Consider the following 18,886-nt stretch of genomic DNA (forward strand, 5'->3'; position numbering starts at 1 on the left):
AAATAGCTCATAAGAACTGCTGATTCCATTCATTCTTCAACAACAGCACCAGGTACTTAAAAATATTTTGAAGTTCTTTAATTCATAAAAGTTCCAGGAATATTAGCTTAAGAGCTTTTTAATTTCAGCATGCTATAGTCATCTAGTGTTGCAGGTCTCCAGTTCAAACCTGGTTTCTTTGTTGGGTAAAAAAGAAGAAGATTAGAAAAACATACAGAGGATGAGAGGAATGTCAGGAGACAAAAAGCCAACCAAGAAAAATAATGGGATTTAGCTCTGTAAAGATTAGGATAAACATTTATGGTTCTAAAAAGTCCAGTTCTTAATGTAATGCTTAACTCATGTCTAATTTTAAAACAGTTGAGATCATTGATAATACCCTTCACAGTCAAGTACTTTGTAAAGCAGTTTTTATTTGGATCTTAAGCTTTGTCCATTAATAATAATTAGGAAACAGGTCTTTCCCCAAAATTTCTCTTCCTCTGTGGAACCTAACTTTAACTTGGCTGGCATTTTTTCTTTCATTACAACATTTTCTTTTTAAGATCCCTGGTTTTAAAATGGTTGGTCCTATTTTGTTTGTACATCTCTACCCCGATATAACGCGACCCAATATAACATGAATTCGAATATAACGTGGTAAAGCAGTGCTCTGGGGGGCAGGGCTGTACACTCCTGTGGATCAAAGCAAGTTCGATGTAATGCCGTAAGATTTTTTGGCTTCCGAGGACAGTGTTATATCGGGGTAGAGGTGTAACTGTAAAGCTTTACTGGACTTCTCTGGAGCTGGAACTTTGCTTTATAAACTGTTTAGCAACAGAGCTCTTTTTATATTATTTATTTAACAAGTTAATGTGCCCCTCTAAAAGAGATGCATGTCTATATAAAAGAGAGCATAGTATGATGACAGGCATAATTGTAAATGATTGAATAAGAATGGCAGTTCATCGATTGGCTGCCAGCGTTACACACTTTATTATTATGGGCACTAGCATGCTATGTGTTCTACATCCCTTCAGTAAAAAGTCCTTAGCCTCAAAAGCTCACAGGTAGGCAAGACAAAAGGGGTGGTATAAGCATAGATAGGGGAAGGATAAGGTAACAATAACTTCCATTTTTTGTATGCAGTGATGTTGTAGCTATGTTGATCCCAGGATATTAGAGAGACAGTGTGAGTGAGGTAATACCTTTTATGGGGGCAAGTTCTGTTCTAAGGTAACAATAAAACAGACACAATATTGTATGACATGCATAGTCTTAGCTCCATTACCTGTCTTGCTGTTTTCATCTGTTTTTCTATGTAGAAGGTATTAAAACAAAAGCTCAAGTGTAAATATCTCTGAATGCTTTCATATGTGTATAATATTTCTGATATTTTTAGTATCTAGTTTGCTGCTCCCGTAGCTTTCAAGAATATGGAGCTTTGCATCTCTTAAAGCATATTAATGAACAGACAATTTTAAATCATAATCTAACATTTAAAAACAAATATGTTTACTTTTAATCTCTTAAGCTTTAGAATTTAAGAGATTTAACATTGTGTATTTTCAGTAGTCAGTTCTTAGAATTCCCAGACTAATTTGGTATAGTGCCATTGAAATAAAAGAAGTTACACTAGGGATTAATGAAGACAAGTTATTTCTTGTTTAGTTTTATTGGTTCTGCATTTGCTATATAAATACATATAAAATATATTGTGACAAAGCTCCAAGCCTGTACTGGTGGGTCCCACACTTCCTGGCAGATACAGTGGCCTCAGAAGCTGTCCTCAAGATGACCTCCCTATCCCGGTATGGTGGCAAAGGTTACAGCTTATTGAGCTATTTTCATCACAGGCTGATATGGAAGGTGAGAAGGTGGAATACTCACAGTGTTTGTTGCTGCTTAGAGCTCCATAGGTACTGTTTGGTCTCCTGCCTGGACCACAGTCTGTTTCCCCTTTCAAATGGATCTCTGTAGATCATGCAGGGGGAGGAGGGAAAAGGAGGAACCTGGGCCTGCCCTCTACTCCAGGTTCCAGCCCAGGGACCCTAATGGTAACAGCTTCCCTCCTTCACTGACACTGCTTTGATTCCCTGGGCCACTTCCCCATGCTCCCCTTTTCCAAGCATCACCCTTACCTAAGGGTTCAGTACTGCTTCCTTTCCTCCAGCACCATTCACCTGGGCTCCTCTCAAGAGAATTGGAAAGGAGAGCCTTTAAAGTAGTATAAGTGGGACCTTAATTGGTTCCAGGTGTCTCCATTAGCCTATCAGCCTTAACTGACTCTTTCTCAGTTAATTGAGGTCAGGTGCCAGCATTAGCCTAACAACTTTAACTGGTTAAATTGGCATCAGAAGTCATGATTGGCCTGGAGCAGCCCTTGTTTGGCTATGCAGAGAACAGGGACCTGCTCATTCTGAGGCTGATATACCTGCCTTCTTATATCCTTCTGGCCTGAGTCCGTCACTATATATACACACAACTCTGCTTCCACTGTTTCTTCAGTGAATGTGGTTAAAATCCTAGTAGGATAGAATCAGCATTACTCTTAAAGCAATCAGTTTTCTAAAAATACATTTAATATGCAGAGGACTTGGGTAACTTGACCTTTTTTCCAGGTTGAAAGGCTTGAAGCCAAAGTTGTTGACCCTCTGAAAAGTTACGGGACCATAGTAAAACTTAAAAGGGTAGGTACTATATGGTGTATTTTCTCTCAAGATTTAGTGTTTTCTTAGCCATTTTTGTGAATCTTGTTAAGTATACCAAATTATTTAAACTTTTCTTATTAAAAATAATTACTGCAACAAAAATGTATAGATGTGTGACTCGTAACAATACATTGGCATTGCAGCTGGGAACATGTGTGAAACAGATGCACTTCAGGAAACAGCTGAGAGGAGGGGGTCCAATCCTCTAGAGAATGGTGTCCAGCTGTGGGGAGGGAGGACAGAGTGGTTTATAGAGTACACATAGAATAGTGTGCATGTACAGCAACTTGCAAAAGCAACAGAACTTCAAAATGGCATTCCCTGTAAATCCTGGTATATTTTTATTTTAAAGAGATATGTAAAACTTGTTTGCAAATGCTTTAGGACAACAACTAAATTTCTGTATATATGAAATAAAGAGACTTTACAGTGTTAATTGAATTAACCCCTCACATTTGAACTAATTTAATTTGAATTAAAACAAGTCTTTGTGTCATCTGGAAACTTTATCAGCTGTGGTTTTATATTTACTTCCAGTGCACTGATGAAAATCTTGAATAGCAGTCAGGCCTAGTCTTGATCCCAGTAGACCCTCACTTGAAATACAGTAACTCCTCGCTTAACTTTGTAGTTATGTTCCTGAAAAATGTGACTTTAAGCGAAAAGAGGTTAAGCAAATCCAATTTCCCCATAAGAATTAATGTAAATGGGGGGGGAGGGGTTAGGTTCCAGGGAAATTTTTTTCACCAGACAAAAACTATATATTATATAGATAAATACACATATACACTTTAAATGAACAATTTAATACTGCTCACAACTATGATGATTGTGAAGCTTGGTTGAGGTGGTGAAGTTAGAGGGTGAAAGAGGGAAGAGATCTTTCCCAGGGAATGCCTTACTGCTAAATGATGAACTAGCACTGGGCTGAGCCCTCAAGGGTTAACACATTGTTGTTAATGTAGCCTCTCACACAAGGCAGCATGAACGAGAGGGAGGGGAGACAGCATAGCAGACAGAGACAGACACACACCTTGTGTGTGGGAGATAGAGAGAGATGCACACTGCCCCTTTAAGTAAGCTGACCCACTCTTAAGTACATTGTCTTTTTAAGTGGATCAGGAAGTTGAGACAGCAGCTGCTGCCCCAAGCTCTCTCTGTCCCTCTCCATCTATGTCCCCACTCTGCTCTATATGGAGAAGGGGTAAGCGGGGTGCAGGAGGGGGATACCTTGATGTTATCCCCTTCCCTTCCCCCCCTGCACATCAGGCAGGAGTCTCTGAGAGCAGCTCCATGTCAGAGGGTAGGAACAGCACATGGCAGGAGGGGGAGGGACAGCTGAACTGCCAGTGATAGCCTGCTGGGTGGCTGCAGCACAGGGAACTTAGGGGAGCGGGGAGCTGATGGGGGGCTGCCGGTCCACCCTGGTTACAAGCCCCCACCAGTTTGCTGCAACGGGCTGCTCTTCCTGCAAGCAGTGGACAAAGCAGGCGGCTGCCAAATGACATTAGAAGGGAGCATTGAACAACTTTAAATGAGCATATTCATAGACTCATAGACTCTAGGACTGGAAGGGACCTTGAGAGGTCATCGAGTCCAGTCCCCTGCCCTCATGGCAGGACCAAATACTGTCTAGACCATCCCTAATAGACATTTATCTAACCTACTCTTAAATATCTCCAGAGATGGAGATTCCACAACTTCCCTAGGCAATCTATTCCAGTGTTTAACTACCCTGACAGTTAGGAACTTTTTCCTAATGTCCAACCTAAATCTCCCTTGCTGCAGTTTAAGCCCATTGCTTCTTGTTCTATCATTGGAGGCTAAGGTGAACAAGTTTTCTCCTTCCTCCTGATGACACCCTTTTAGATACCTGAAAACTGCTATCAGGTCCCCTCTCAGTCTTCTCTTTTCCAAACTAAACAAACCCAATTCCTTCAGCCTTCCTTCATAGGTCATGTTCTCAAGACCTTTCATCATTCTTGTTGCTCTTCTCTGGACCCTCTCCAATTTCTCCACATCTTTCTTGAAATGCGGTGCCCAGAACTGGACGCAATACTCCAGTTGAGGCCTAACCAGCGCAGAGTAAAGCGGAAGAATGACTTCTCGTGTCTTGTTTACAACACACCTGTTAATGCATCCCAGAATCACGTTTGCTTTTTTTGCAACAGTATCACACTGTTGACTCATATTAAGCCTGTGGTCTACTATGACCCCTAGATCTCTTTCTGCCATACTCCTTCCTAGACAGTCTCTTCCCATTCTGTATGTGTGAAACTGATTGTTCCTTCCTAGGTGGAGCACTTTGCATTTATCTTTATTGAACTTCATCCTGTTTATCTCAGACCATTTCTCCAATTTGTCCAGATCATTTTGAATTTTGACCCTGTCCTCCAAAGCAGTTGCAGTCCCTCCCAGTTTGGTATTGTCCACAAACTTAATAAGCGTACTTTCTATGCCAACATCTAAATCGTTGATGAAGATATTGAACAGAACCGGTCCCAAAACAGACCCCTGCGGAACCCCACTTGTTGGCTAAAAGCCCATGCTGGTTCAGTAGCAAAGTGTAGCCAGTGTTTAGAAATAAAAAAGCAATATATAACAAATAGAAAAAGGAGAACTAGCAATCAATATAAATTAGAAGTATGAAGTGCAGAAGATTGATATGGGAAGCTAAATATATTAGAGGAAATCTACGGTGGGCAGGACTAGAGTTTTAAAGTACATTAGGAACGAAAGAAAGCATTCCCTACTTTCCCTAATTGATCAGCAACGTAACAGCGAAACAACATTAACCAGGACGACTTTAAGTGAAGAGTTACTGTACTCCCATTTAGTGATGTTTCCCATTGACAACTACTTGTTGAAATCTGTCAGGTAGCCAGTTCTTAATCCATTTAACATGTGCTCTCTTGATATTGTATAATGCCAATTTTTTAATCAGAATGTTGTGCAATACTAAGTTAAACACCTTACAAGTCTAATTGTTATATCTACACAGTACCTTTTTCAATCTAATTTATAATCTCCTCAAAGAACTAAATGAGTTTGTTTGATAAGACTTGTTTTCCTTAAAACTATGTTGACTTGCATTAATTGTATTCCTATTCCTGAATTCTTTATTAATTGAATCCAGTATCAGTTTCTGTTCTGTTTTTGCCTGGGATTGATGTAAGGCTAACCAGCCTATAATTCCCTATATCATCCTGTTTGCCTTTTTTGAATATAGACACAACATGATTATTCTTCAGCTCTTCTTGAATTTCCCAGAATTCCAAGATTTACTAAAAATTAACATCAGTGGGCTACAGATCACCTCAACTAACTCTTGTAGGGCTCTTGAGTGCAAGTTATTCAGGCCAGCTGAATTGAGAAATGTTTATCCTAAGTAGATATTGTCTAACATCCTTCTCATTTACTGATGGACTGTAAAGTACTTCTCATATAATATGACTACATCATCCTACTTCTTTCCAAATACAGAATAGAAATATTTATTGAGCATCTCTGCCTTTTCTGCATCATTAATAACAATTTTACCATTTTAATCTAGTAGTGGGCCTATAACATTGCTAGGCTTTCTTTCGTTCCTAATGTACTTTAAAACTCTAATCCTGCCCACCGTAGATTTTCTCTAATATATTTAGCTTCCCATATCAATCTTCTGCACTTCATACTTCTAATTTATATTGATTGCTAGTTCTCCTTTTTCTATTTGTTATATATTGCTTTTTTATTTCTAAACACTGGCTACACTTTGCTACTGAACCAGCATGGGCTTTTAGCCAAAGTTAATCTCTTTCTTGGTTGTAGAATTGCGACTTTTTGCCCATCTAATAAATTCTTATTTAAGAACTCCTGATTTTCGTTCACATTTTTCCCTCTAAAAATTTAAAAGATGGCACACACAGCCTGGGGCCCAACCCTGCAAGGCCTTGAGCACCCTCAGTGCCCAATGATCTCTTTTTCAGGAAGTGCTCATCACTACACAGGATTAGTCTGTAAAAACCTGGTTTGATGTAGAGGAGAAAAAATTCTCTACGTTTTCTAGACAACTCATAAATGCAGACAAATGTATTTTATATGCCCCTACCTCTATATCAACATATACAAAATGGTATAAATATATTTGCAGGATGATCTCAAAGCAACTTTAACAGCAAAGAATCGAGAGGCTAAACAGTTATCTCAACTGGAAAGGACACGTCAGAGGAATCCATCAGATCGACACATTATTGTATCCTTTCTGTTTCTAATGAATATAAGAAGTAGTTGATTCTCCAGTAATTAAAAATATTATATTTAGAAAGAGATATAAAAGCAATTGTTTTTAAAGTGATTATTTCATACATTGATCATGAATCCCAAATTCTTTGCTATATTTTGTGACAGTTAATTGGCTATAGTGTATAACATTTGCTATAGCAGCATTTATTTAACAGAAAGTACCTGAGAGTTTCTGACATGTTTTCAGTCACCATATTCACATTTTCAATTTTTCTACATTTTTCTATCGATAGTAGGTTTAAATATCTGTTATATGGTGTCTGAGGGTTATGGAAAGATTATATCCTATTGTGAATGATAACTCTTTGGAAAGTAAGTGTGGGACAAACTTCCTCCTTACATTTTGTTTCATTTTAGCTTTGTTTCCATTATTTGTCTCCTAACCACCCTGACAATTTTATTGATCTTTCCTGCAGCCACAGGGACATGAACTTCCCCCAGAGTTGCTGTTGATGTTGCTCACTGAGGCTGATTGGGATGGGGAAAGCTGTAGTCTACCAGCTAAGACCCATTTTAGGCACTAAGGCGTAACCCATCATCTAGAAAAATTTCATTGCTACCACTTGTTAGGTACATATCTGGTCATCATCACCAGGGTGGATGTAGATTCTGGAAATCGTACTGTTTTTTCTGTATCACATAATGTTTAAACATTATCGGCATCCAAACTGAAAAACATCGTAAAGTCACAAAAAGGGCTGTAACTCAAAGAAACAGTCTAATTTTTTGACCAAAATTGGCAGAAAGCTTCTAAATACAATTGATAATGCAGCTATGTACTCAAAAATCATACTGTTTTGGAAAGTTTGGGAAATATTTAGCCCTAGGTGATATATTTTATGCATTTTCCCATATTTTTTGTCTTTGGTTAAAGCAAGTCTGTTGCATATAACAGTATGAGCTTGTTTGTATCATGTAACACATCAAAATATTTGTCATTATTTTTAGAATGGACTGATTTGAGGTTGTTGGGTTTTTTGCCTGCTGTTTATATGAAGTTTGCAGATAAGAAGACCTCTGCATCCTAATTATAAAATGTTATCAATATTTAAAATGCCATGGCAGATTTCATGACCAGCACCAAATCACTCCACCAGCTCATAGACATTTATGTTACCCAAGGAAAAAATTGTTCAAACACGCTTCTGGGAAAACTAATGGATTTCGTCCAACTATTGATGGATTACATAGAGGCAAAGAGAGATGATGGTAGGTTCATGGAGCTTGACACATTCACAGAGATTATTCCACTTGACTTCCAGTGTGGTCAGGTGAATTTTGCTAGATGGGGTTGTATAAATGTAGCAGAAGACAGACTTCTGGAGGAGGAGAAGCCAGATATATATCATGCCTTAGTTGATAATCTGGGAGCAATGTATCAGACTACCTGACCCTTTCATTGGTATATGGCATGGCATGGCATGGCCATTGAGCAATCTCTCAACATGCATTATGGGAAGCATCAGCATCTTTGCACGGAAGATAAGGCTCTGACCAAGTGTTACTTGACTCATTAATAGCTATGACAAAACAAATGTGTGGAATTCAGCCTTCAGCAGCCGATCTCCACAAAGAAACAACCATAGAGTGCATGACTGCTGATGAAAATGTCCAGGATACAAAAGTTGTGACTGAAAGAATGACACAGCTTTTTAATACTGAGCCTGGAACAAGCCCAGACAGCAGACAGCCACTTGTGTACATTGCAGTGTCTACTGTGGCTCCACCTGAAACTGCAGAAAGTTTGTGCATAATAAGAGGGAATGGCATAAAATAAATGAAGTGGTTTGTAACCAGTGGAGTGCAAAGGGGTGAGGTAGACCTCTTTGATTCCATAAAAAGATATAATCTCAAATCATTTGGTAATCTCAACAAGCCAGTTAGGCAGCAGAAGCAGACAGCACAAGCAATAACTATTGTCAGACATTCAGCAAGCTAACTGCACTTGCCAAGTCCAGATATGCTGATATCCAGAAGTATGAGTTGGCACCTCTCCCACTTTCCTTCTTCAGTTTGGATGAATCTCTAAGACAGACCCAAAAGAGCAACACACCATCCTGGTTGGAGAAAAATCTGTCAGTGGTTGAGCTACTATCATCCAATGAGCCAACATTAGCTATTTAATGACCTCATGATGCTTCTGCAGATGGTATGCACTAATACTGCCAAAGTGCAAAACTTTTGGGGAGTTGTCTGATCAGCTGCAGAACATTAGCCTTTGATTAAAATGTCAAGACACTGCTCTTGTTGGTGACAAGCATGCAAATGAAGAATCAGTCATCTGGTGAGAGAGACCTCAGGGGGAACGTCCAAATGCAAGAAGTTTGGAACCCCACTGTGCTAATATCGTTACCAAAGCAATGCTTGAAGATATCATATTCAAAGAATAAATCAGACATTATAGAATTTTTTCTCTATGACTGAATTATGAAGTATGAACAGAGATTGTTACCTGGTTGTGAAGTATACCTTGCTGCTAGATTTCATGACATCTCACAAGCAGTAAAAGTAGCATCTGGCAACCATTCTGCAATACCAGAACTCAAGGCATATCACAAGGAAGCAGATTCACACATGTTCTTGCACGTTACTCATGCAAAGCAAACACTCAGTAAATAGGGTGCTAATATGGAGCTTAGATCCAGATGTTGCATCTGTGTTCCCAAGATATTGCTCTGCTCTTGGGGAAAATGAATTCTATTTCAAAACTGGTGTTGGCCAAAATAAGAGATTCATTTCCATTCACAGAGTGGCTATGGAGCTGGGAATGGACATGTCTTACACTGTCAGACATTCATGCTGTCAGTGGATGTAATTCTACTTCAGCTTTCTAGTACAAAAAGATGACTGAAGACAAAAATTGAGCACCTAGAGTTCACAGAAGTTTGAAAAATCTTGAGATCAGTGCAGCTTAGATAGGCTGCCTCTCTCTTTTCCTCTATGCCTCCACGATATCTGCATTGTACTGTGATAAGTAGCAAACATTATCCAGAGATGTTTGCTTAGAAGATGAAAACAAGTGAGAAATTGCCACCAACAATGGTCTTCTTCAGATAGCACCTGAAACATGCAAGTTATCAGTCATACAGATGGAATCATACAACAACTCAGTATTTTTAAGTGTCCCCTGTCAAAAATGGATTGGTGATACTTAGCCCAGAACATCTTGTTTGTAACATGATGGTGCTGTTACCTGCTCCAGAAGCTGTCCTCACCTTTGCACAGTATGAGTGTGAGAGTACTTGTGAAACAAGGCGATCGAAATGCTGTGGGGAAGATTTGGTGTGCTCTGATACATGGTACCGTGACAGTGACGAGAGAAGCAGGAGAGTATTGAGCACTTCAGACAGGTTCTGAGGGAGAATAGTAATGTTTCAACTATCTGAAAATTACTGTGGCTATTTTTCTGAGGTTTAAAGAGTGTTGCATTAGACATTCCGTAGTTCATAATTATATGTAGGGTTATATTATGTAGGGTTATATAAGAGTACATGGTTATGCTTCATTATTCACACAATCTATTCATACAAGACATTCTGCAGCTCTTCTACTAAGAGTCATTACTTTTATAAGTAGTGTATTTGTATTGTCATTGTATTCAATGATGGTGAAAAGATAAGATGATTACAGATATACCATGTGTGCTTTAGACTTATGTCTGCAGCCAAGCAGATAATATCAAAAATATATGTTTTATAATTAAGGGGTAAGTTCATCTTATCTGTATAACTTCATAAAAATAGCAGACAGAAAATTTTTTCTCAAATCAACCCCTTCTACAAATAATGACAAATATTTTGATGTATTACATGGTATAAACAATCTCATATTGTTATGTGACTACAGACTTTTGCTTTAAGTGAAGGCAAAAAAGTATGGGGAAATGCATACAGTATATCATCTAGGGCTAAATATTTCCCAAACTTTTCAGAACAGTACTATTTGAGTACATAATTGCATTATCAATTGTATTTAGAAGCTTTCTGCCAATTCTGATCAAAATTAAACTTTTTCTTTGCATTTTGGCCCTTTTTGTGATTTAATTATTTTTTTCAGATTGATGTTTGATAATGGTTAAACATTATGTGATAAAGAAAAACTGCACCACCTCTAGCAGCTGTCTACCCTGGTGATGAGCACCAGATATGTGCCTAACACATAGTAGCAATGATGTTTTTCTCTCAGATGGATTACCTCAACTCATTAATAAGACCCCTTTTTAATTCTAACTGGTAGACAACTATAAAATTATTAGTGGAATAGGCTGATAGAACTGCTTTCCCCTCCAAAAGACTGCTGACTACTTGCAGCATAGTATTCCATTCTATATTTTAAGTATACAGAAGCATGCAACTGTTCATTTCTGCTATAGCATATTTGTGACAAGCTCCCAGAAGGAATATTCACTGTTACTGGGTATTTTTGGTGTGTGAAATATTTCACACATGAACACACACAATGTATTAAAGATGGACACTGTAGATAAAAATAATTTTTATGTAAGCATATTAACTTTTTACCAAAGGTCACATGTAACAATTGTACTATAAATATTTTACTTTCATTTTCATCAAAAATATTTTCCTTTATTAATAATTTCAGTCACAGGTGCACGTTGTGTTTCTGAAGAGGAAACATCAGAATAAAATCTTTTAATTATTTAATTTCAAAATATGAATGTTTTAGTATTCTATTGTATCACAACAGTCTGTTTTTCCTAAGAAATTAGTATATAAAATATGTCCATATCTGTTTTAATTGGATCAAGAATAACATTCTATTACCGTGACAATAATATAATTAACATTACAGTATCTGCTGCTTACTAAATACCAGTAGTGACAGAAGTGTATCAGACAAATGTGATATGCCAAAAGCTGTCTATTGCAGTGCATTATGGGAGGATTCAGGAAAACACTTACGCGCATACTTAATAATTTGCTCAACAGAGAAGGTGTTACTGCTGCTTAAAATTAAGAACTTTGCTGAACTGGGACCTAAAGAAGGAGATGAGGATGATGTACGTTTATTTATTACTAATTCCATAGAACAGGGATGTGTTGGCCATAGAATTCCATAGAATAGGGACATGCTGGCCGCCGCTTCCTGCAGCTCCCATTCGCTGGGAACGGTGAACCACGGCCACAGGAAGTTGCAGGCGGCTGTGCCTGCAGATGGTCACTGCAAACAAACTCTCACGGCTGACCAGCGGATTACCCTAATGGGCTGCAGGCAGCCAGGGGCCACAGGTTGCCCATCACTGCTTTAGAGACTCACTTGCTTAGCATACTTTTCTACATCAGGATTTATATTTCATGTTCTCTACATTTTACTTTTTTTCTTGTACAAATCTTTGAAAATTCTTCTAAAGGACTCTACATCAGTGTAAGTGATATTAATGTCCAGCTCACAAGAAGTCTAAACTATAGTAACTTGCATGTGCAGGACAGCCTATTGGTTTCTAAAGTAAAGTATAGTACACAACTTTTTAAATATCAGTTCGAGGAATAACAGTCTATTTGGTTATTTTTATAAGGCTGAAAGTGATCTACAGAGAGCTTCGATGGATGCAACTCGAACAAGTCGGCAGTTGGAGGAAACTATTGACAATTTTGAGAAACAGAAAATAAAGGACATAAAGGTGTGCATGTAAAAAAAAATATATATATATATTTCACATTTAAATGCATGGCATCACTCTTGATGTATCAAAAAGGTTTTAGTTGCTGTTTGGCAAAATTAGGCAATACTTCTAGTTCACGTGAGTTGTGCACAAATACAAATTGGTGCGAATACTGTGATATTCACAACTATTTCAATACCCAAATAACATTACAGGCAAAAAAATCAACTAGTTATTCTTCATTTCATTTGGATACAATATTAACTGTTGCCTTAACATGTCATTTGGTGTCTCACTGAACTTTAAACAGCTGCCATATTCCCCCCAGTAGATACTTGGGTTTGTGCGTGGAATGAAGTGGCAGTGCTGAACAACAGTAACAGCTATCAGTAGCAGAATATAGTTACCAAACTTGGAATTCGGCTAGGTTATGGGGTTTAAAAGCTTTTTCAGATTCTTAATGATTACAAGTGGGCAAGGCCTTCATTTTCCTCTTATCTGAGAGGACAAACGTAAGATGCCTAAGGATATAAATGACTGAAAGGGGCTTACTGAAGTTACTGAAGTGGGCTACTTTTTTAATTTAAAAATTAAATAACTAGTCCAAACAGGAAAGAATGAGAGAGGAAGAAAAGATAAAACATCATGAAGTATATAGTAATATGGATGAGAATCATCCCAATAGTTTTGGAGATTCAGTGACTGTTTATGTTCGAGGGAGGGTAGGGTTTTGTGGTATGTATTAACTAGGGCTTTGGAGCTGTGCTCCGGCTCTGCTCCAGCTCCAGGCAAAAACCTGCAGCTCCACTGCTCCGGAGCTGCTCTGTGCTCCATCTCTGGGCTCCGCTTCAAAGCCCTGGACTATTAACAAAATCTATATAGATAGTAGAATAAAAAATAGACATAGATTCTTCCTAACCAATTTTAAGTTTTCAGTAGCTGGCTATCGGTAAATTGTAATTCACAGAATATTTTTAAGGAAACAAAATGCAACATTTGAATGAGAAGGGCTGTGTAAATCAGCCAGATATATATTAGTCTGATAAACTAACACTCTGCTAGTGTGAGTTTTCATAGGTAGGCTTGTTTTGTTTTGATCTATCATTTTCCTCTTCAGTGCCTGTCATATATGTCACTGGTCAACTGTTTGCTAGGAATTAAAATGGTATATGAAGTGGGAACAGCATAATCAGGGATTCTGAAACTGGGGTCGTGACCCCTCAGGGGGTTGTGAGGTTATTACATGGTGGGTCGCTAGCTGTCAGCCTCCACCCCCAAACTCTGCTTCGCCTCCAGCATTTATAATAGTGTTAAATATTAAAAATGTGTTTTTATTTATAAGGGTGTTGCACTCATAGGCTTGCTGTGTGAAAGGGGTCACCAGTGTAAAAGTTTGAGAACCACTGGGATAGATAGTGTTTGCCAAGCTGCCAGCAGACTTAATAGCCAGAATTAAAGTCCAACTTTTTTTTAAAAAAATGCATTCAACTATTTTGCTGTTTGTGTCCTAGGATATCAATGATATAATTCTGATACAGTTTTTGTGTGTTTGAAGCAGGAGTGTACTTTTGTCATGTAAATTAATATATCTGCATACAAATAAAACCTTTCTCTTAATTAATTTTTAGAGCATATTTTCTGAATTTATAACTATTGAAATGTTATTCCATGGAAAAGCTTTAGAGATTTACACTGCTGCCTACCAAAATATACACAATATTGATGAGAATGAAGATTTAGAGGTAAGAGCAATCAACATTCTTTTTTTATTATTTACATACGAGGCCCAGTTGCACGCTGGATCTACAAATGTTGACTAATTCAAAAAAAGCAAAGACAGATTCTCATTTACACTAAGGCCCCTTTTACACTACTCCAGCTGTGTAAAGGTGCCTTAAAGTGAGTATAGATTCATGTACCGATTTTTAAAGCCATTGTTATCATCTCATCTAATCCTCTGAATAACACAGGTCATTAGAACTTCCTTAGCTCCTGCTTCAAGTCCAATAGCTGTGGTTGAATGCTAGAGTATTTCTTTTAGAAAAACATCCAATTCTGATTGATTAAAAAATGTCCCTTGATGAAGAATCCATCACAACTCTTGGTAAATTGGTTCAATGGTTAATTACTCTCATTGTTAAAAATGTGAACCTTATTTCAAGTCTCAGTTTGTCTAGCCTCAAATTCCAGCCATTGGATTTTGTTATACCTTTGTCTGCTAGATTCAAGAGCCCATTATTTAAATATTTGTTCCCCAGGTAGATACTTATAGACTGTAACTAAGTCACCCCTTAGCCTTCTATGTTATAAACTAAATAGATTAAGCTCCTTGAGTCTTTTATTAGAAGGCACATTTTCCAATCCTTAATCATACTTGTGGCTCTTTTCTGAACCTTCTTCAATTTTTCAACATCCTTTTTGAAGTGTGGACACCAGAACTGGACACAGTATTCCAGTAGCAGTTGCAGCATTGCCAAATACAGAGGTAATATAAGCTTCCTACTCCTGCTGGATATTCCCGTTTGTAAATCCAGAGATTGTGTTAGCACTTCTGGCCACAGCATCATAGTGGAAGCTTATGGTCATTTGATTATCCACTAGGACCCCCACCCTCAAGTTTCTTTCAGAGTCGCTGCTTCTAAGAATAGAGGCCCCCATCCTGTAAGTATGACGTACATTGTTTGTCTCTATATGGTATGACCTTATATTTGGCTGTATTGAAATGTATATTGTTTGCTTGCACCCACTTTACCAAACAAGTCAGATTACTCTCTATCGGTGAGCTGTACTCTTGATTATTTACCACTCCCTTATCATGTGTTTTCTGCAAACTTTATCAGTAATTTTTTCCCCAAGGTCATTGATAAAAATGTAGGCCCAAGAACTGATCCCTGCAGGACCTCACTAGAAATGCTTGATGATGAGTCCCTATTTATAATGATATTTGAGACCTATCATTTAGCCAGTTTTTAATCCATTTCATGTGTATCATTCCAGTTTCTCAATTAAAATGTCATGTGGTACCAAATCAGATACCTTACAGAATTCTGAATATATTACATCAACACTGTTACTTTTATCAGCTTAATTTGTAATATCAAAAAATGATCAAGTTAATTTGCCAGGATGTATCTTCCATAAACCATGTTCAATGGTATTAACTAGTATAGACTATTACAGTGGTTCCCAAACTGGGGTTCATGAAATGTTACAGGGGGTTCTCAGGGAAAAAATTCCCTAATGGTGGACGGAGCTGTCCCTAGGGACCCCGGGTAGCACGGGGCCAGCAGCCCAGAGCCCCTGGACTTCCAAGAGCTCAGCAGATCACAGCAAACATATATATCACACTGAGGAGATTTAAACGTCAAGACTCCTTATAAGAAATGGAGAGGGAGGTGGATATTTTTTGCTTTTAAAATTAAATAGGCAGCTAGTATTGCTTTTTAAATTATTATGAACAACAAGTTTAAGCTTTGTTGTAACATGCATTGTTTGCCTGGACTGCTCAAGACCTGAATGCTTGCGTAGGAGGAACTCTTTGAGTTGGCTTCTTAAATACCTTCATGCTGTTTCACATCTGATACTCCTTGATGAAACATAGGAGCCTTGTCTTATAACAGGCTTATTCAAAGTGATACAAGCTACAAAAGTGATATCTTGGAAGAGTGTTGCCATTTTCATAATGTAATAAAAATACTGTAATGATAAATAATTAATAATAATAAAGTGTGTAATAAGCTTGTCATAAAACAAATTTATATTTCCAAGATCACTGCTTTTATAATTTATACTCAGGTAAAGGAGAAAATCCCTGGAAATATTCATTTTTAGGAGGGGGTTCGCAAGACTTGACATTTTAGTGAACGGGGTTCACAGGTTGTTAAGGTTTGGGAACCACTGGACTATTAAATAGTATGCTATATATAGACTAAGTATAGATAGAATTATTCTCTCTATTCCAGAGATGGTCTCTTTAAATCAGGGTTGGGAGTGTAAGATTGTATAGTCTCTGTCCAATGCTGTACTTGTGTTAGATAGCTTCAGTCTCTTGGGCTGTCAGTCTGGCATTTATATCATGTCACTAAAGTCACTGCCATTTTACATTGAACAGGTTTTTCGGAGTTCACTGTATCCACCAGACTATCAGTCTCGTTTAGACATAGTCCGTGCAAACTCAAAATCCCCCCTTCAAAGAACTGGTTCATCAAAATTTTCATCTGGAATAATACAGGTAAGATAGAAAACGTGACTGTTAGGTTCAAGGTTAATTTCAGAAGGCGTGTTAAATTAGAGAGAGTATCTAGGGAGCATAGCCTCAGGTGATGTAAATTGTCATAGGCCCATTGACTTTAATGGGCCTTTGACAAATTACACCATCTGAGGATGGAGAAGGGTACATTCCAGATACATTCAGTTGTTACACTAATAAAATAATACCAACAGGATCTTATAAGAAGGAAAAGGCAAAATGCCACATTTATTGCAAATACAACAGACAGTTGTTACATTCATTCATTCACACACTCACTCACACAGGTTCTGAATTAATCTGTTATAGTTACCAGTCTGGAAGTTGCTTGTGACAGAATACTGGCCAGGTGTCTTGTCCACAAGAGGGTAGCAGAGTCTATGTGAGATGCACACCTGATGCTCCTGGAGGGTGGTAGCAGAACCAGAGACTCAAAGTTCTTAGTCTTTAGAGTCCATTTTTATAGGAATTTATTCCTATGTCAGTCTATGGGAATTGCTTCATCCTGCTGTTGCTGAATTAATCAGCAGGTGGCACATTCCTGATAGCTCTGTGCTGTCAGATGTTGTTTTTCTCATCCTTTGAGATGGTGGGGTGGATTCCAGTTTGCCCTCCGGGGGTCATCTGGTTGTTCCCACTTGACGCCTTCTTCGGCCAGTGGATACTGCATTCCTAGGCTGGCACCTCCCTGAGCATTCATGTAAACCAAGCATTTGTTCACATATATTCCTTCTTTTAATCACATTTATTTTACTGTCTCCACCACTTTTGTGGTGTTACTAAATTTATTTGAGACTTCCTGCCCTTTGATTACAGAGGGAGAGTTTTTTTTCTGTGCTGCCTCTAAGAGCAGTTACCGTTACAATGTATTGTTTTGAGTGGAGAGTTAATTAACGACTTACCGCATTGGTTTACACAGTATCAATTACAGAGCATGCTCAGAGAACAGAATCAATTGACGGTTTGCAAGTTTTACATAGCAATAAAGTATCTTTCTGAGAACAGATGCAATCAATGGCTTACAAGTTTTACACACACAGTAGCTAGTAAGTTAATAAATCCAAGAGATCTTTTACTTGGTAATGCTATGAGATTTAAATTATGGGGGAGCAATTATGGGGAATCACTTTCATTTCTAATATAAACCTTCTTTAATATCCCTACACAGTGAACATTTTAATTTTGTATCTTGTACCTAGGAATTATAATAACCTTGTTAAAACTGACTAAGATTTGCATACAATAGTAAATACTCTACAAAACTATTTTACACAAAAAAGAAACAATTGGGAAGGGACATGTCAGAAACAAAGTTCTTCCAAAACTTGGGTGATAGAAGAATAAAATAGATAAAACATTTTTCTCTTCTTAATTTCAGAATACTAACTTTGTAAAATGGTTGTTTAGGAAATAAAACCTGGCTGTTATTGAGTATGAGATGTGGAGAAGAATTCTGTAGAAACTCTTTTTAATATTTATTTCATTTTAGAAGAGCCAGCTTTTTAGGAAATGTGAACTGACTGTGATTAAAAATAAGATACAGAAATTGGGTGGGATAGACTTGTCAATATTAATGATTGCAGCAAGAATGCATTCCACTTAAGGATAAATATATCAAGATGGGTAAAATGATCTAGTATGGATGAACAAGGAGATTTCATAGTACATCTAAAAATGTGTCCAATAAATTGAAAAAATATGAAGAGGGAGATAATGGAGAAATAAAAAAAGTGAAGTCATGCAGAAAATTGGAGGTATGACAGAAGCAAAAATTCTTGACAATATTGGAAGGAATAAGATGTCTAAAAATATACCATAATAGGGCAAAAAAGGAGCATAAGAAGAGAGATCTTACAAACAAAACAGTCGCAGGTTGTGGGAAATTGAACATTTCCTAATCTCTAAAATGAAGTGTTTTAGGACTGTGATCAGTATTAAGCAAGCAAGCAGACTTTTGGCTCTCATGTTGCATTTTATGCAGCAATCTAGTAATAGGAGCTTCTTAGAGTCACAGTGACATTCTCTGAGTGGCCTCTG

The 18,886-nt window shown here is 37.7% G+C and overlaps 1 protein-coding gene across 3 annotated transcripts in view; it reads left to right on the forward strand.

The window, feature by feature from the left end:
* Positions 1-18,886, forward strand: part of FAM92A (family with sequence similarity 92 member A) — a 61,244-nt gene that overhangs the window by 8,037 nt on the left and 34,321 nt on the right. For all 3 annotated transcript variants that reach the window (XM_030553473.1, XM_030553472.1, XM_030553474.1), the window contains 6 exons: positions 2,601-2,669; positions 6,826-6,927; positions 11,580-11,585; positions 12,514-12,618; positions 14,229-14,342; positions 16,712-16,831. In XM_030553473.1, coding sequence (XP_030409333.1) covers positions 2,601-2,669; positions 6,826-6,927; positions 11,580-11,585; positions 12,514-12,618; positions 14,229-14,342; positions 16,712-16,831 — 516 coding nt within the window. The remainder of the gene's footprint in view (positions 1-2,600; positions 2,670-6,825; positions 6,928-11,579; positions 11,586-12,513; positions 12,619-14,228; positions 14,343-16,711; positions 16,832-18,886) is intronic.

The sequence above is a fragment of the Gopherus evgoodei genome, chromosome 2 (assembly GCF_007399415.2).
Source record: "Gopherus evgoodei ecotype Sinaloan lineage chromosome 2, rGopEvg1_v1.p, whole genome shotgun sequence".
In the NCBI taxonomy this organism is placed as follows: domain Eukaryota; kingdom Metazoa; phylum Chordata; order Testudines; family Testudinidae; genus Gopherus; species Gopherus evgoodei.